At 40.0% G+C, this 19909-nt stretch overlaps 1 protein-coding gene and 1 non-coding gene across 4 annotated transcripts in view; one reads left to right on the top strand and one right to left on the bottom strand.

Annotated features, from left to right (window-relative positions):
• col22a1 (collagen, type XXII, alpha 1) overlaps positions 1-19909 on the top strand; it is a 65817-nt gene that overhangs the window by 6748 nt on the left and 39160 nt on the right. The window contains exons 5-16 of one of the 3 annotated variants that reach the window (XM_019351034.2): positions 4913-4993; positions 11110-11221; positions 12091-12214; positions 12477-12752; positions 12847-12927; positions 14134-14250; positions 14364-14408; positions 14518-14580; positions 15658-15696; positions 17246-17299; positions 17396-17449; positions 18221-18274. In XM_019351034.2, the coding sequence (XP_019206579.1) occupies positions 4913-4993; positions 11110-11221; positions 12091-12214; positions 12477-12752; positions 12847-12927; positions 14134-14250; positions 14364-14408; positions 14518-14580; positions 15658-15696; positions 17246-17299; positions 17396-17449; positions 18221-18274 (1100 nt within the window). The remainder of the gene's footprint in view (positions 1-4912; positions 4994-11109; positions 11222-12090; positions 12215-12476; positions 12753-12846; positions 12928-14133; positions 14251-14363; positions 14409-14517; positions 14581-15657; positions 15697-17245; positions 17300-17395; positions 17450-18220; positions 18275-19909) is intronic. The other 2 variants (XM_019351035.2, XM_019351036.2) reach the window with 2 other exon arrangements.
• On the bottom strand, positions 6607-6688 carry trnas-aga (transfer RNA serine (anticodon AGA)). The gene has a single exon. It is a non-coding gene; the product is annotated as a tRNA-Ser (tRNA).

Raw genomic sequence — 19909 nt, 5'->3', positions numbered from 1 at the left:
CCTGAGCGATGTGAGTTATTTTCACCCAGAAAATTATAGCTCTAATGTTTCAAGTGGGTCAGCTACAGTGGCTCAAATGTCCATGTTAGATGTTTTCACCTTTTAATCTATAGTTTTAAAAATGGACACTATTTATTCTGTGCTACACTGATTCGACAGAGCATGTGTGGCCTCACCTAAGAACACAAACTCCTAAGATTGCATATTTGACCTTACATGCCTGTTCTCCACATAACAGACAAGGGGCACCCAGATGGTGTTTAAAAATTCACCAGCTATAATAGTGACAGGAAACACAGCTAATAGCAAAAATGAATAATTTACCAGTTTACGGCTGAAAACAGATGCCCCATGTAATGCATACATTTTTGCTGATACTTAGAGATTCATTCCCAAAGGCAGGTTTTACACTGCTTCCACTTTAACTCACAGCCAGAGCCCTAAATTATAGCCTTAGGGCCACAAATCTGAGGGTAGCTCAAGTATTTAGCATGCTCGAGTCTCAACACCATCTTTTAAAAAAGAGTGACGTGCTTATATACATTTTACAGAATGGTTATTTTTGGCTAACTTTGGCTTTATAAACAGTATAAGCCAAAGGTCCTTTCTAAGGTCTAAAAGGTCTATGTCCACACGTACGGGTATTTTTGAAAACGGAGATTTTCCGTTTTCGTTTTTAAAAAAACATCCCGTCCACACGTAAAAGCCAAAAACGAAGGAAAACGCTGCTAGGAACATGCCAAAGCAGCAGGTGGCCATATATTCCTAACCGTGTAGAAATGTTGGCCAATCAGAAGTCTAGAAGCCTGACTGGGAAAGAGTAAACAAAGATGGCACATAGAAGCAGAACTTAGTCCTATGTGTGGAGGGACAGTAACTGTGTGTGTATATGTAAGCATTTAAACACTGCAGAGAGTAAAATTAACAGTAACGGTATTTTGTATAAGTCCGCCATTGTAGAAATTCATTTCACCAAAACAATAATAGCTGTGTCCCAAAACGTCGGCTGCATCCTTCAGAGGACCCAGCCTTCATGGTCTACGTGGGCCGGGTCCTTCGAAGACCGAGAAGTGCGAGGCTGTGAAATGGGATGGTCTAGCCTTCAGATTTGCGTCACCGCTGTGTCGGTGGAGTTTAATAAACTCGGCCGTCTGCTCCTTGCTATCTAAAATATAACAGGACACTGGCGTAAATTCTCGACCGTCTCACATTTCTCTTTAATCAGTTTTCTGTTTGACGTTTATTCAGCTGTGTGAAAATCCCGGAGGAACCCACCCGATGGATTAATAAAGTTTTATTTAATCTAACAATCTAATAACTTTGATCTCAGCCAAACCGATTTACTCCGGAACAAATAAAACACCGAAAAAAGGCAAACAATTAAATTTTTAAGTTATCCGAGTGACTTATATATCATGTTTAACCTGAGTAGCGAAAGAGCGGGGGTCTAAAAACGATGAAGCCGGGAGTCTGCTGCTCTCGCCGGCTGGAGTGACCATTGCTATCGAGCGGGTGGGTAACAAACGTCTCCGAAAACCTCGGCACAATTTTGCAAATATACGATGTCTTGATAAACCAAGCAGATATTTGTAATTTACACCGCTACTTTCTCGCCTGAAAATATGTTAAAAGTTTATTTTGTGACCCAGAAAGATTAATAAGACTAATTTTAGAACTTAGTAGCGGCCGCCATTGTTGGCAGCTGAAATTTGGCTGGGCCGCGCTATGAATTCTGGGATACGGTGGGCCACGAAGGACACACCCGACCCATCCTTCAAATTCGGGGAAATGAAGGACGCATTTGTCGGCCGCATTTGAAGGAGTCGACGAATTGGGACAGCCTTCGTCGCCTGGTTGTGACGTAATCGGCCTTCAAATGTGGCCTCCGGAGGATGCAGCCGACGTTTTGGGACACAGCTAATAACCTGGCGCACAGTGTGACGTCAAAAAAAGGCGCACACCTTTGACGCTGCGTTTTCTCCGTTTTCCTTGTCCACACGGAAAAACGGAGTTTTCGAAAATCTCCACCTTGGCAGGAGTTTTTAAAAAATCTCCGTTTTCAGTGACCGAAAACGCCGTTTACGTGTGGACGAAAGGTGCAAACGCACAGAAAAATCTGCGTTTCCAAAAATACCGGTGTACGTGTGGAAGCAAAAAACTGTCTCCTCCAGTTTCGCTCCCAATGAAAGATGTCAAGCCCAAATTAAAAACAATGCACAAGAAACTGAAATAACTCCACTACTTTGGCATGATAAAGTATTCAAGAGCTGACAGGCTCTCATAATCAATGCTACAGGTTAAAAGTCTTTCTGCAGTGAAGATTTTTTACAGCTGTGAATTGGAAAGAAAATGGATTTTTAGCAAATAATGCATCTGTTAGGGAATTTGGAGTGTCTCACTTGTCAGATAATATATGCATCATAGCATTCAGGGTTAGACAAATCAATGACATAATAACAGGTTTCATGATATAGTGATTCCAAAGGCTAACAAGATTTGGATTTGCTGTTGTTCACTGAAAGTTAACACAAGGGAGCCGATCAGGGAGAGTTTCAAAGAGTGGAGGATACAGATTTGTCTTGATAAAAATGCAGTTTAATTTCAGCAATCAACAGAGTGGAAAGTTTATCATGACACTTAGAGCAAAAGAAAAAGGCAAGTCTATATGTCTAAGTTTACAACTATGCTAGCAGCTCTGAGGTGAAACAAAACATAGCATTGCATTATTTTGAGCCAAATGCTAATGTCAGTTTAAAATGTACCCACTTGTGTGGTATATAATGTTTACAATGTTTTGCAATGATGGTCACACTAGCAAGCTAGCAAGCGTATGTACTATCACCGGTGCTGTTGACACATCCTCTGTCTACTTTTAAAATGTTTCATGGTTCCCCCTTATCGTGCTTAGCCTTGATCCTAGTCACTGATGTTAAGAAATGCTCGTACAATTCACATAAAGATGCCAATCCATCACTGATATTGTTTTTTAGCATTACACTATCAGTGTAATGCTAAAAAAAATTAATGCAAAAAAAAAAATGAAGTTGATGTCAGTCAAGCTCTTTCTAGCTGGTATTGCATGGTAGCTCAAAATTTATACTGTTCTGTGTTCAGAAATTCATCAGCTTTGACAAACTCTTCAACACCACCAGCTGAAATGCAGCCTCAAATCATCACAGAGCCTCCTCCATGTTTTACAGATAGCTGTAGATGCCCACTGTTGTGGGTGTCCGGACCTCCTTTCCTGACACCTGTACCTTCCAACGATTTGAAACAAAAATGTAAAATTTGTTGATCTTAATATCAGCCCAGCTCTTGTGTAATTTGACATACCTCGTCCTTTTCTTCCTGTTTCCCTTACCTTAAGAATGGGTTCTTGACAGCCACCCTTTCACTGAGACCACTTTGATGGGGCTTCAGTGAACAGTAGACAGAAGAACTAAAGCACTGCACACATCTCCTGAGGCTGTGTCAGGTCTTTGCTGGATTTTTTGCTTTTTCTTAAGGATTTCACTTTAAGATGCTGTTAATCTGTTGTAGTTAGCCTTTTAGACTTCAAAATTTCCATCAAATTGCTCTTTGGGAATCACATTAATGGTTCAAAAGTAGTATTTTATGCCTGTTATACTGTGTCACATTTGGCTTTTTTTGTCTAGACACAGCACTACTTTAATGTTTGAATGATTCATAGGTGAGGGCTAGTTGGCTTAATTAACAAAAAGTAAGCAAACAAGCAAACTCCTTTGAAAACGATAAAAAGACTGGACTAAAAATGAAAATTAGTAATAAAGCAACCAATGTATGATGAAAAAGTTTTAAAGTTCTCCAGAAACTATGGCTGAAGACAGCTTTAAAAGTTCTGGGAATAAAAATATAAAGAATAAATGATGGTGGAGTGAGACTTTTGCACAGGAGTGTATTTGAATATTTGTACTAATTCTTCTTGTTTTTTTGAGTATTATTATGTTCTGTGAATAGCCAGACATCAAGCTGTATACACTATAGTACAATGAGAAACAAAAAATCAACAATGAAAATGATTTAAAAAAAACAACTTTAAGTTAACAGATGTTATTCCAGCACAATAAGAAATAGCCACCAGCTCTTCATGAACTTAAGTGAGCCCTGAATTCTGTACCTGAGTTGTTCTATTTTGAGGTGTATCATTATGTCCTCCACCCAGCGTTTATGGGAAGGCAGTGAGGCCTTGTTGACATATTAACATTTAGCTGGTATAAAGTTTGCCGTGTTCACATTTCTTTACTGTGTCAGCACGCTCACATGTGATTATTAGTGCGTGTGCTTTATGACACAGTTTAGTAAAAAACAAACAAACGTAAACTCACGTGAACCAGCAAAATCAATATGGATGAAGGTTAATCTGTATCCATGGATTAGGCAGGAGTGAAGTGATCCTCAAAAACTGTCGGTCACATTAAGCAAATGTTTACATCTTCTGAAACTAGACAGCACCCTTCACAGAAGCTGGCATCCTGACACAGAAAATGGCCCTCCTGCCAACCTGAAGGGGTTGCCTTTCTTCCTGTCATCACCATCACTGAGCTGCGCGTGTGTGGAAATATAACACTGTCACCCCCCCCCCACTATAAAAGCCATCTCAGTCGTCGCTCGGCCATCCACACGCTTCCCATCCCCAGATATCAAACGGCAGAAATGGGGGCTAGACTGTCTGCGCTGGTGCTCCCCTCATCGCAAATCAGTTTAACAACATGACACTCCACATCTCTTACGTCTGACCCCTCAGAATGTTTCCCACTGATTGCTTCTTCTAATAAAACAATAACATATGATTCGATTTTGAACAGGAAGATACAGGGTTACCATATCTTTCTCCCCATGGTCCAATGAGAGCATGAGCGTGCCTAACTGAATTATTTTGCTTTCTTCTCAGATGTCCTGTGTCCAAATATGAAGGTTCAACCTGATCGGTTTAAGCCCGGCAGCACCAGTTATGGTCTTGAAGAGGTTCCAGGTATGTGCAAACTGCTGCTTTCTTAACAGCAACATCAACCACAAAGTCAGGTCTTTATTTCTGAAAGCATTTCCTACATTTTCCAAAAACATTTATTCCATGCAAAGAGTTTGTTCTCACACACAGTTTCTCTCTCTTTCCATGAGAATATAAAGTGAAGTGGTTTAATTCATGACCAGGAAGCTGCTAATTCTCTGACAGCTCTCTAAATATACTTGTGAAAACAAAACACTCGTCTTTTTCAAAATCAAGTTTTAAAGTGGGCAAATTCAGAGCTTCACCTCATGGTTCGGCTCTTTTTACCAGTATGGTTGACCTGCTGGTGCCTCGATCTCTTACTCCAAGATACTTGAACTTACTTTTCTATCTAGGATAGACTCCTCAGCTTTATCTGAAGCAAGGTCACCATCCTTTTCTGGGAGATAACAGTTCTGAAGAGCTTATCCATTTCATCTGCATCAAACTCAAACCTTTCAGATGACCACTTGAGGCGCCGCAGTACTTTGTCTGTAGAAAGACGTGACCTCTCAGTACACTCGCCAGACATGTTTGTTATTGCAGCTTCACTATTGAAATCCAGGCTAAGGAAATCACAAACAAGAGTCAAGACAAGGTGCTGCTCTTTTTAAGATTAGCAGTGAAGCTGCTGTTTTACTAGCATGTAGCGCTCCATCATTAGATGTTTTTATTCCACACATTCCACGCTCCTGTGTTAAAGGTTCTTCTCCGAGGTCTTGAAAACCGTTTATCCACCAGTTATAATAGTGCGTTCTGGGAAATCTCAGTTCCTGTCTGTGTCTCCCACCCACATCCATCACAGTAAGAGAAAAAACAGATGCACAGGCATGAGTGTTTGGACTCGTGCTAAGTCCAGGTTCAAGGAAAAAGAGATGTAAGAGCACCGAAAAGCTATGTTTTTAGAAATGTTCCCTCTTAACATACTTGGCTGGCACAGGTTGTTCTGTTGATTTATTCAGGAAAGACAGACTTTGATTTCTTAAAAAAAAAATTACTTAAAACCCGGACGTCCTTCCATCTCTTTTGTATATCACTCTTGGTCAGCACCACAACGCTACTGGACTTCACTGCGTACACCCTGAAGAGGCTGCCGAATGACAGCCAACACACTTGGACCAAAAACACGTCACTTCTTAAGGACATTTTATCAAGACTGCATGTCTTTAGACATGTGGGAGGAAAACCACACAGACATAACATGGAAACTTGAAATAGAAAGACACCAGCTGGCAATGAATTCAAATATAAAAACATTAATGAAATGAAGTTAAAAAACAAAACCAAATATATCTATTTTGGAGAAAAAATAACTGGGTAAGCTTAAGACTTGTGTTTGTTGATGCAACATCTGCAAATCAAAGATGGATGGTGTCTGCATGTAATAATAATAATGTATACTTTATTGATCCCGAGGGGAAATTCCACTCTGCATTTAATCATTCACTCAGCGAAGCAGTGGGCAGCAGTGTGTAGGGACGGTACCTTGCTCAGGGGTACCTCAAGGTAGCTGTTCAGTCGAATCGAATCCCTGACTTTCCGATCATGGGGCCACCACTGTACCTACTGAGCTATCCCTGCGCCCTAAAAGAATCATTCGTTGTCGGCAGGATTCGAACCTGCGCGGGGAGACCCCAATGGATTTCTAGTCCATCGCCTTAACCACTCGGCCACAACAACCATTATGTGTGTGGGAATGTATGTGAATGTTTGGTCATACTATTCTTATTAGCACTTTAAGTATTTTATTTATTGATTTTATTAAATTTTATTGTTTTATTTATATTTTTATATTTTTAGGGATGATGCAGTGATCAGGGACCACTTTTAATTTCGCTGTACCTGTGACAATAAAGACATTCTGATTCTCATTCTGATTCTGATGGATGACAATGATTAATATTTAATATAACAGCCCATTTTTTTTTTTATTCCCCTCTCGCCCCCGTCGGGCCGTCTTTATCCTTCAAACTTGGGTCTTCCACCAGAGGCCTGGGAGCTCGGCGGTCCTGTGCAGTATCTATTTATCCTTTTGCTTCAGAGACAGCTTTAATGCATAAGTCAATTAGTGAGGGACAGGGCCAGTCGTGCTCCTTGATTTAATGTGATGAATATGACTTTAAATAGTAGTAAAGTTGTAGATAATTGTCAACAACAGACTTTTAAAAGTTCCCAGATGTATTTTTTTAGTTTAATAAAAAGGAAACAAACTAACAAAAATTCCAATGAGATGAAGAACTGTTTTCTCATTGGTTAATAACTTGTCAGTTATTAACCAATGAGCATACTCCAGATAATCCTAAATTTGAAACGGTCCAAAATATTTAATTTTTTAAAATTCAATTTGAATCCAAATTTCAGTGAAATGAGTTACTGAACCTGTAAATTCATCAGGCGAGTGTTCACAGACGTCCCAGCATGGAGCTGTTTTTCCGTAGCATCCATATAGATTGTCAGTCCATTAGCATCCACAGCTCTCAACATCAATATATGGAGTTACACACTGAGCTATGATGTGAAGCCTACTTCCTTTAATTTACATTACATACATTTACTTTTTACATTTATAACCTAGTGAAAAAAACTATGAAGACTTAGCTGTAAACTGGATGCACTAGCGAATAGCAGTGGCATGTAATTCCTGCCTGGTTACCACATAATCTCATAATTAACAGTTAATTTCTCACAATTATTTGAGAGATCTTCTGTGAAATATTAAGAGCTAGTAAGTCTGAACTTTTAAATACTTCAGTGCAGTGCATATTTGTTTATTGTATTTCAGTTTTGCTAAATGAACACTATTTACCCTCATACTGTAGTCAGGTTTTAAGAGTATATATTTATTTATTTTTATTTATTGTTAATTTATTTTAAACATGTAAACAATATACAGGTACATTTAGTAAAGAAACTAAGAGAAAAAAAAATACCAAAGTCAATACATTTCAATATTGCTACCGTTCTGATTCATTTACATGTTGAAAGGGAGTGGGAAGAAGTACACGCTTAATCCCACCCCTTTGCCATTATCAGTTAATATTTAGTCAGCTTCCTTACTGATATAATGTGTAATAAAAATAGTGAACAGATTTCTGATAATATATACTATATACTATAATATCACATCATGAAATTTTTTAAATAGAGACATTCACTTAATTTCGATATGTTCCCTTTCTTTATAGTTCGAGAAGATCATATTTTTATAAGTCTTTTTGAACTGTTTTATGTTAATATAGGTATATACTGGACTGAAGTACAGAACCCTTTGAGAAAGCTTTATCCCTGATGTATCCTCTTATTCTTTAGAGTTGCTAAAAAGTTACACTGACTTTTTGACTGAAAGAGTGTTTTCATGATCAGAGACAGCGCCACTTTGTGCTGTCAAGACACATTATCACATCCTCGTCACTGGGCGAGTGCTAATTATGTGGTTTGGCTTTTTCTCTCAGCCGCAAAAGAAATTAGAACAAACTTTTGATAAATCACTGAAAGCCACTGATGCTTTCTTAAGCAGATGTATCACTTAGTCAGATGCGCTAAGCGCTCGTACTGGAATAAATCCTCTGACCAATGATTTGTTTGTCAGATCTTGTTCCAGCGGAAAACTCTATGGGAAATACTTTCCTTGTACCCAAAGTATAGAATACTGTGGAACAGGCCATGAATACACTCTACACTGCACTGATTTATATTTCCTTTACATTTAGTTACAGCTAAACACTATCATAATTTTAAATTCCATCATAATTACTCATTTTCTATACTTTAACTGTTCCCATAGTGTTGTCTGGAAGCAAATGTTTAGTTTTTATTTCACTTTAGCATCAGTAAATACAGCACAGGGGTGCTTATTGATTTTTTTTCTCTACCTTGAATGTAACACAGACAGTTGCGTCACAATCAGGTCTTTTCTACGAGCAAAAACCTGCTGTGGGCCCCACTTGGGGCGAAATGTTATCATACAGCAGTCTGAGGTCTGACGCTCCCTGACATGATAAAGATGTCTGGGGATTTCCAAGCTACAGTCGCTCTGTAAATGCAGACTTTAAGATGTACAATGTCAAACTTGCTTGAGTAAAGTACTTTTTTTCAGTTTGCGGGTAAGCACACCGAGATTTTCTCTTCATGCAGACACACGGTGTTTATCATTGCTACTCCTGCAGGTCCTTCTTATAATTACACAACAAATGCTTCTGCGCTGGTGCACAGGGAGTGCAGTTCTCTTTGCTAAATGTCAAGACTATTTGCCACTTATTATGATTTGACAGCCAAGAGACCTGCGGTTTGAATGAGACTTGTATTTATCACGGGCTGTCTAGTCAGACCCCCTCAGGGTACCGAGCGCACACAAGAGGCTGCGGAGCATCTCCGTGGCTCCGCGCTCACTATCTACTGTACAAATGTTGCCATCTGCTCCCATCAAAAGAATGCTGTGTGTATGCGCTCGCCTTTCCCAGTCAGTGAACTCATCTGGCTTTTGCCGCAGATCACCCCAGTGGTCGTTTTTGGCTGTCCAAAATAACTTTTTGGGTTGATTATACGCTATCTGCTGCCAGTTCAAATTACAGCTTTGTGCTCAGATTTGGCCCCAAAGAGCCACAGAAACAGCATGGTGTGCACGATGCAGCACAGTGACAGGGAGAATCGAGGCCAGTGTAACTCACAGCTGCGTGGCTTCCTCGAGCAACTGATAACCAGCAAACATCGCTTTTGTACAGCAAAGATTGACTTTTTTACTTGTTAAGTTGTCAATTACTCAAAGTGTTTTCTTTCAGATAGCAAAGGAAGGTGAGCCATTTTACGTCACACGTAGCTCAGCCGACTTTTTAAAAATAACCCGACTGAGACTGGGGGGGGATTTTGCGAGTATCCCATCCCATGGTTTAAATAAGGCAAAAGTCTCAGGTATCAGAACACAGAAACAAATCTTTTTTGGGTTTTTCTGCATGAAAAACCCAACAACAAACAACAACAAACAACAAAAACGCTAAGGCAAAATTGATGACTCTTGTGTTTTGAGTCAGCAAAGAAACAGCGCCATCTGGTGGCCAGTAAAGGTAACCTAACTAATAAAGCTGTTTCATAATCAAAATGAATGAAAGACAATGAGAAATGTTTCCTTGTGTGTGTGTTTGAGCAAAGACAAAGTCTCCACCCACTGCTGAGTGAATAAAATAATTGGTAACGGTGCATGTGAGGCACGTTCTGACAGAGAAAGCAGCTGTGGTGTGGGGCTGATGGCAGATCAGTTATGTCTGTCATGAAGACTTTTGATTCTAATGTTATTTTTTGCTCTGTTGCTAATGACAGAGGGGCAGGCTAAGTGTGCGCTTAACCACCTGCTTCCAAGCTATTTCTAATGACATCCACTGAGCTTTTCTGCCAGACTCTCGCATTACCACCTTAACGCTGCGGTTTCCTCTTTGAAAGATTAGGGCGCTGCTGTTGTTATTCCCACTAGAAGTCTCACGGAGATTTTGCTGCATAACTAGGGCTGTGCAGGAAAATGTTGAGGCTGTTCTCATTCTGTTGACTCACTCGTGCCGCAGTCTGTTTTCCGGAGAGCTCAGACTACACAACATAGGCTAACCACCAGCTTTCAGTGAGAGCTGCTGGACAGACTGGCAGCATTAGTGCTGCACAAGCTCTCGTCTTACTGGCATCGCCATAGCTACAGCTACTTGTTTGTTGTACAAGGGAGTGTCCTCTCTAAACCACCTAAATATGGTCTGTGGTCACACCACTTCAAATCACACGCTGCAGAACAATGTACACACACATGCGCTCTCTCAGACTCACACGAGGACCTTACCAGCAGTGGAAACAAGCTTTTTTTTCCCACTCTGGCAACAAATCTAACAAATATTTAAATGGTCCAGAAAACATCTGTATTTTCCAGTTGTCCATTAATTCAGCGATTCTTCAAAAAGTCCAAAACACAGTCGCTGCAGGGTGTGGTGGGACTGACCCAGTTAAACTTCAGTGTACCCCCTAGAAATCTGACAAAACCATAACTCAGCTTCATGACTGGAGAGCCTGGCATGATTTTTTTATGTGTGTGTGGAGTCCAACTAGGCTTCTTTACTGTGTTGCTGCAGGATTTGACCTGATGGAGTATTTCAACGTGAGAGATATTCTGGCAACCAGAGCTGAAGATGGCCAAAGTTCATATGTTCGCCTTGGCACCATGCCTATAGTACAACAGACAGAGTAAGTGACCTGCCCATTATGCTTTAAACAGCTCAGCTTGTTTTTGAGCCCTGTCAATGCATGTGAAAGTGGCAAAAGTGAAGTCTCCGAAGTTCATCCCTTTACATCTCGGTTCTGGCTGAAAAGGACATTTTTCCTACTCAACAACTCCAACAATGAGGAGATTCAAACCCAAACACAACTAAGACCAACTTGCAATACATTATGACACAATCCCATGTGAAACATCATTACCATGTAGCTATATTAATGACATCTTCTGTATATTAACTTTATGGAGTTAGAGTTGATATGTCGTTATCTGATCACAGCCAGATGAAATGTCAGTAAAATGTGATATTAAAAAGAGACACTTTCTTTGGCAGCCTTGAAACAGCCACTAGCCATCTACTTAAGTACTAAAGACACCAATTTAGTCGTGTCTAGAGTAACATCCCCCATTGATTTTTTAAGTTCCTTTTGAAGTGTTTGCATTTGCATTTTTACCATTGTGGTGTTTTGAAACAGCAGAACAAGCGCTGGATGTGATTGTGAAATAATCCAGTTGGCTAACAAGGTGTCAATCCCAAATTGTTAGCTAGTGAGCATCCTGGCTAATCCTATTTTTTGAAAGGTTTTTAAATTTTACAGAATGGATACACAGGCAATAGTTTGAATATAAGAAGTCAGTGTAAAACTGCTAAGGACAGCAGGAAGAGTAGCTACAAACACACGGGTTGCTAGGTTGCTAGGTAAAACACTGGGACCGTGTTTAATCTTATACATTAATATTTCAACTGCTGTACAGCCAACGCAACTGGTGGTTTACCACATCCACGAAAAAGAGAAAAGTAAAGCAATAATAATAATGATGTACTTTTATTCCACAGAGATGTGTTTCGTCAAGGGCTGCCAGACGAATATGCCTTTGTGACCACATTTAAATTCAGGAAAACCTCGAGGCGTGAAGACTGGTACCTCTGGCAGGTTTTTGACAAATATGGAATTCCACAGGTGAGTGAGCCAAATGTAAATAGTGACAAATGTGCCTGTCTCTGCATGTGGCCCAACTTGGAGAATTACATCGTTGAATAGGCTCACCTCGCTGACTTCTCTTTTTCATTCCAACTGTCAAAACTCAACAAAATCACATACAATTACTTTGTGCCTTAGAATTGGCAATATTTTATTTGTTTTTGTACATTTATTACTTCCCTCTGTGGAAAACAAGCTCCTTTATGTTTCAGTTCACATCCCTGTGCTTCTGACCTGACAGGTGTCCATCCGTCTGGACGGTGAGAACAAGGCAGTGGAGTACAATGCTGTGGGCCTTACAAAAGATGCTGTGAGGGCTGTGTTCAAAAACCCTGAGGTCGACAACCTGTTTGACCGCAACTGGCACAAGATTGCTCTCAGTGTGGAGTCCAAGTCTGTGTCTCTGTACTTGGATTGCAAGCACATCCAGACGCTGCCGATAGAAGACAGAGAGGACATTGATATCCAGGGGAAGACAGTGATTGGGAAAAGGCTGTATGACAGTGTGCCAATTGATGTAAGTCTTCACCTCTGTTTTGGCAACAGCGTGATTCATGTTAGTCAAGGTTATTTTTCTGCAGTTGACATGTTGTTAATTTGTGTACATACAGTTTGACCTCCAGCGAATGATGATTTACTGCGATTCCAAGCATGCCGAGCTGGAAACCTGCTGTGATCTACCCAATGGGCCTGTAAGTATTACAGGCCAACAGGCCCACAGTCTGCGTCTTTGCAGTGAAAGGCAAATGCGTCTTTCAGATGCTGCTAAGCCGTGGAAGTACCTGGTTGTATAGAAATATATCCAATGCCAGTTACAAACGAGAGACCCCCCCCCCCCAAGCTCAGTTCTAGCTTGAAACACACAGCTAAGCTACTTTGAATATTCAGTTTAGCTTTGTTACTTTGTAACTCTGTACAATACAGCTTTACCAAACAGCTTTAGAGGAACAGTTTGACACTCATACACATTTATGATGAGGTGAAACAAAATATTTTCCACTTGCTCCTTTGAAATGTGATGGACACAGAAACAAGCAGTTACTTGCCAATTTGACTAATCAGACCTCCACACGGTGGTATTTATTAGCTGATTAACAGAGTTGACACATTACTTAAAACTGATTTTGTATTAATACACATTACCGCCACAATCCTGAGAGTAAATACAGAAGTACAGTGTTTCTTTGTCTCCTTGAGAGCGCCTTAAACAGATATACGCTATAACACAAATGACCTGACCTGGGCACATCTACCACAGATTAAAAAAATGATTGTCTTTGAATCTGACCAGCTTACAACTAGGTAATTTTGCTAACTGGGTAATTAAGAGACAACTAAACAGCCTATAGGATCTAGCTGAGTACACATAAGATAGCTGTCATGCTAATGTTTAATTCTTGGACTGCACTAGAGTAGCTTTGCATGAATCACAATAGCTCAAAATAGTTCTTATTTATGTTAAACCGTGTGCTGGTGCAGCCCCTCAATTCATTCACTGTCTGAAGCCCTTTTAGCTACTTTCTCATTCATTTTTTCCCACTTCCTTCTCTTTGGTTAACCCTCGGAAACATAAGATTTAAACAGTGTGTGCTTGTGACTCTATGACATCATAAAGAGCCACATCTGAAATGAAATGTTTCAGACTTGAGCATCCTGAAGCGTCAGTTTTTGGATCACAGGGATGCAAACCTTAATATAGCAGTAATATACACCCAGGAGAGACACTGATCATCATCAGCTTGTCACAAAGGTATAGAACATACAGGTATAATTCCTTCTAAAGCTACTTTAAAAGTTAAAAGTGTGGGTCTGAATAGTTTTAGTCTTAATCAGAGATGCCTGCCACTTCTATCACAGCATCATGTCCAGTTTTATCAAAATAAATTGCTTCATTTCAGTGCCCTAAGACGGTTGTGACAGAGGCTCCCCCTTACAAGATCCCCACGCCAACACCTACCAGTGCTGAGCAACAACGAGGCCCTCAAGTGAACTGCTCCTGCCCTGCTGGAGAAAAGGTAAAGCCCCGCTGATTTTACCACGCCTAATCCCTCTCTATTATTTGCACGGATGAGTGGGAATCCTTTCTTCAATGGCTTTCAAAAGACGGCTGTGTTTTCATCTCTCACAGGGTCGCATGGGTGCACCCGGTGTTGCAGGTCCTAAGGGTGACAAGGTCATCTACCACTGCCTTTCAGTTCTATAGTGTTTGTGATAAAGGATTACACTTTCATTATAGTTGTTCAGCTTTATTTTTATTGTGTGAACCTGCCTACCTTTTTCAGGGTGACACTGGCCCTAAGGGTGCTATCGGACCACCTGGACTCAAAGGAGAAAAAGGAGAAAGTGTATGAAAACTTAAAAATGTCCACAGTCACATCTTTTACTTTTAAGATAGCTTCAAAGTTTTTGGATTACAGTGAGGGAATTGATTACTTGATCCTATGCTGAATTTGTAAGATTGCTCACTTTCAAAGAAAGAGTCATGATTTTTATGTAAACACATTGCATAAATGTTATAAAATGATTTGCATGTCATTGAGTGAATATAAGCATTTGATCTCTAACCAAAACATAACTTAGTATTTGGTGGAGAAGCGTTGTTGGCAAGCACAGCAGTGAGAAGTTTCAATGGAATTCTCAATGGAAGACTATCCATGACCCATCTTCTGTATTCTGGCTGATGGAAGGAGGTTCTCATTCAAGATTTTACAGCACATGGCCCCATGACCCTGTGTTGTAAAGTCTTCCTGTACCCTTAGCAGAAAAACAGTGTCAAAGCATTATCTTGCCACTTCCGTGTTTGATATACTCAGCATTTCTCTTCCTTCAGTTGGGTCGAGTTGTTGCCAAAGAGTTTGAGTTTAGTTTCATCTGACCACAGCATTTTCTCCAAAGCCTCCTTTTGAATCATTTAGATGTTACCAGTGGTGTTCTGAGTGACGGCTGCCCCAACCGCCGTCTGATCAATAACAAGCTCCTCATGTGTAGTTTTAGGCTGATCCACCACTTTTCTCATGATCATCCTCAGCCCATGAGGTAAGATCCTGCATGGAGGGTGACGGACAGCTCTTTGGTCTTGCCTGTGTTGGTGAAGAGGTTGGATTGGAAGAAACTGATTCTGTGGATAGGTGTGCTTTATACATATAATCAGTTGAGATCAGGAGTATCTGCAATTGAATGATCAACTGATTGTTTGGAATCTGTGTGTCACATGGGCACACAGACAGCTTTAGAGGATCAAATACTTATTTCACCACAAAAATCCTTCATTTCTGTGATGGGAGCAAACTTACAAATCCAATAATTATTTCCCCCACTGTAAATAAACTAGTCTTGGTCATGTCACATGCTATGCTTTCAAGCTTTCCTGCTTTTCTTTCAGCCTCGATAATAATTAATCCTTATTGGTTAATTATTTGCAGGGCAGTATAAACTCTGTCAAAGGTGACAGAGGTGAGAAGGTAAGTAAACCTGTCCTTCACGACTCTGCATGAGCATCATCTTAACCCAGATACATGTTTGTCTGTGTAAGGTGCATATTTTATATGCATGTAGACAAAATGTTCTAATCTGCTTCTTCAGATCTATTTTATTCAAATCTTTCTTGCTATCTCGCTTTTTGGCTTTGCCTTTTTTTCTATATGTTTTTTCCTGGGAGTGTCTAGGAAAGTGCTCATACATCTCTTATTGTCAGAGTAACAGATGTATGAATTATAGGACAGGTTACCACAGAGGATATGTAGCAGGGAGCCAGTGCAGACGCCCACCCAGTCTGCACAAATCACAGCCTCTGTGCTGCCTTCCAGTGCCAGCCGGGAGTCCCACGGTGTAATTTATTCCTTGAAACAAACTTCTCGGTATTCATCACTCACTGCTGCACTGAAAGGGACACTTAAAAAGGCCCAAGAGATCTAAAAGACGACAAGTGTTATTCTGATAGTTTTGAGACCACACCTGTAAGTTTTTCTGGATAATACAGGTGCACTACGGGGGGGCAGTGCAGTGAGAGCGACAGCAAAAGTCATTTCATGATACATTTATTTGACTTTTCTACTTGTTATAGCTTAAAAAAACCTTGCTGGTTTGATAAAAGTGCATTAAATTGAACTTTATTGCGCCTTGCTACTTTTTCTGTTTCTTACTGCGCAAGCATCTGTCTTCACTTTCTCCACGGGAAGGCTGCAATTTGCCTCTTTTCCAAACCTGATGCAAACACATGACGTAAACTGACTTTAAGCTGCGGTTCAAAGTGGCTGAGCTGGTCATCGAGTCTCCCTGAGCACGTGGCGGGGGAGCAAAATCAAAACTGGTTTAATTGCTTCTAATCGCATCTTTAGAACAGGCAGCTCCCTGTGCAGCACTGTTCTTATGGATAATGTCTCTTTGCCATGGGGTGCAGCAGAACAGGAGTCCCTTTTGCTGATCTAAACGACGTGTGCTAATGTGATATAAGCCTGAAATAATTAAAGGGCAACCTCCTGTGACTTGTAAAGTGGTTTATGAAGCAGAGGGAAGTCTTGAGGTGGGTAAGACCTCATGGTACCGTGTAATTTAACAGCCATTACTTTTTGCTCAGACGAGGGATTCCTTGGCACAGAAGATGACATCAGTGTACAAACCAAAAGTGTGATGCTCTGAGGACAATGGGAAGCCATTGTTCCTTGAGTCTTTGGTCGAATGTGCAACCAAACCATAGCGGGTCTTGGTGAAGCTGTAAGGATATTCTGGCTCCCGAACCTTTACTCAAAAGTGTTTTGTTTGTCTCGGTTTATGTGAGTCTTTGTGTTCTGTGTATAACTTTAACTTTGTGTGTTACTGTGTGTGCATTTAAAGTATACATCTCCTGTTCTTTGTTTTTAATTGACCGTCCATCCATCGGGTACTAAACCATGTTCTGTGGTACTGCTGGGTTGATTTTTTCGACAGCACGTCACCGCCGCCTGTCCCGGCCCCCCTGCATGCCTCACTGTGACTGAACTATAGACGTTAACGCTTGTTTTGTATTCACAGGGTGATAGAGGCAGCATAGGGTTGACAGGTCCTCCTGGACAAAAAGGAGAGAAGGTGTGAACCTGGAGACCTGGAGATCTTTTGACTTTTATTTAGAGTTTTAAACGTCTCCAAACTGGTACTGATTGTGTGTTTTCAACCATCTCACAGGGAATTGGTGGAATCCCAGGCATTGATGGTTTAACTGGAGACAAAGGCGACAAAGTAAGAAGCAAACTCATACAGCTATGGTTTTACCTTAACTTGGATACCGTATATCAAAATTTAAAGTATGAAATAAGTATATGTATATTTTTTAAAAAGGCATTTACAGATTGTGTCCATGAAATAACAAGTGGTTTTGATGGTGTATTTATATTTTATCAATCATTTCCAACTGTCCAAACTGTCAGTACATCTTTAATTAATAGAATTTAAAAAATCTCATTTAAACTTTTCCCAGTTTATGTTTGAACCTCAAATGTTTTGTAATCACCTCTTATGTTAAAAAAACTGCCATCCAAAATGTGTCAAATCATCTGCATGAGAATTTGAACTATTATTTCTGCAGTCAAAAAGTATCCCTTGTTTATTTTGCCAAGCAATTCCTACCAAGATAAGGAACTGGTAGTTTCATAAAACATCTTTTCCAGTTCTTCTTCCTGTTTTAATTTTATCTATCAGAATTTTAGGTGGATAAAATAAAAAAACGAAAGCATTTGTTTTTTTATTTTATCCTCATAAAAGCTGATAGTAAACGTCTCACTATTACTTTTCATTATATTTCAAAAGTAGATGAGGATTCTATGTGACAGTTTTCTGTTTTATTTTGAAATAATGTCTTATTTGCATGTATTTATAACACTATTTGGTAAAACTATAACAATTATAAATATTTTCAAAGAAATTGTTTAACTTCCTGACATTTGTTTTCTATTTCTTTTCAAAACACAGACGTTGTGAATGTTGTACAATTTTTTTTTTTTTCATAATCAGGGTCAAGCAGGACTGGCTGGTGATCCAGGGCTACCAGGTCCAGCTGGACCGAGGGTGGGTGAATGTGGTTTTCCAGCTTTTAATCCATTCACGAGCGACTGCACATGCACATGCAGTTTGAAAAGGTTTTAAATACATTTCAGGCCATAAAAAATGAAAAAAAAAACTTAAGCTATTCTGGTTTTGGCATCAATTTCAGAGAGGCACTTGTTCTGTTAAGTGAGTGTACATACGTTTTTTTGGACAATTTCCTCTCAAGCTGGTATTGATTTTTTGTGAAAAAGGGGGTAGCCAGTTTGGGTGACTTTCTCTTGGACGAAGCTGCAGCAGCTGGTGAGGGAGTCAGGCAGATGGGAGCATGGGTTCTGGCTCAAGCTGGGCCACTGGCCTGTGACAGACTGCCCAAGACTGAAGCAAACGAGCATCCCCACACAGCACAGGATATACGAGATGATAAAAAAACCAGTGAACACCTCGTAGGACTGGCTCAATTCATCTGCACAATATCAGAATAAACATTTCTGCTGCTGCTTCATAGCTTTAAAAACTTTAAGGCTGGACTATATATTTTGTTATTATCAGGCTGCTCTACAGTGTTGGGAATACGTTATTCAATGAGACTAAAGTATTCTGAATACTTTGGATTACTTAATATATTATCATGCTTTTTACAACTACATGAATGTACTATTGCTGTGTAATTTATTACTATTACTGAAGGTTACTTGCCATACCAATACCAACTAGATTTTTAAATCTTAATATAAAATGAGTAACAGTAGGTAAGGCTGCACTTTTTGCAGCGATCTCGTATATATAACACGTATATAAAACAGGTCCGCGGTTCTGAACCGTAGTAAAGGGACCTCTGGCTAATACGTCGGGTTCTGTGCCGAAAACTAGCTTTACTTTGTTGTGTGGGTCAACTTTGCTAGCGAGAGGCAGAGAGAGGCGTTGAAAGGCTGCTCCAAGGGAACTTATTGTTTCGGAGAAAAACACGAACACAGTGTGCAGTCGAGTCTTAATAGCTTACTTACAACTGGGCTCGTCAGGCACTATCTTTGGCTGCAGTGGTTATTATTATATTTGGCAATTATATTATATTATTTGATAATTAATTATTTGGTATTATATTACTCATATTTTGTATTTTAAGTACGTAACACCGGAACATGTATTCCGTTACTGCCCAACACTGCTACTCTAAAAGTTCAGTGCACAACCTCCAGTTTATCCAAGATGTCACAGTGAGTGAAATCATACTAGTTTCTGTTCACTGACTTCCTGCTAAGTCCAGTATTAGATTTAAAGGCCTTTACTCACATACAAAGTTCTGAATGAGGGTCCTATAATAGCTCAAGGACCTCATATTATCCCAACAGAGCACTTCATCTGTGGGATTACGCGCAGTTCCCAGAGTTCCTAAAAGTAAACTGAGCTATCAGGCTCCTCTGTGGAACCAGCTCTCAGTTCAGGAGACAGACACTCTGTCTTCTATTAAGATTTGGCTTCAAACCTTCCTTTCTGATAAAGCTTATCATTAGAGCTTTATCAAAAATAAAGTAAGAAGGTTTGATCCTGAACCATCTGTTCGTTGTGGTAATATAGGCTCAGTTTGCCTGGGGACTCCAGTGTGCTGAGCACTTTATTTTTTATTCTGTTTCTTCGTTTCTTCCATTTAAATGGACT

This window comes from Oreochromis niloticus, linkage group LG22 (genome assembly GCF_001858045.2).
Source record: "Oreochromis niloticus isolate F11D_XX linkage group LG22, O_niloticus_UMD_NMBU, whole genome shotgun sequence".
NCBI lineage: Eukaryota > Metazoa > Chordata > Actinopteri > Cichliformes > Cichlidae > Oreochromis > Oreochromis niloticus.
This window is presented reverse-complemented; position numbering and strand designations above follow the sequence as displayed.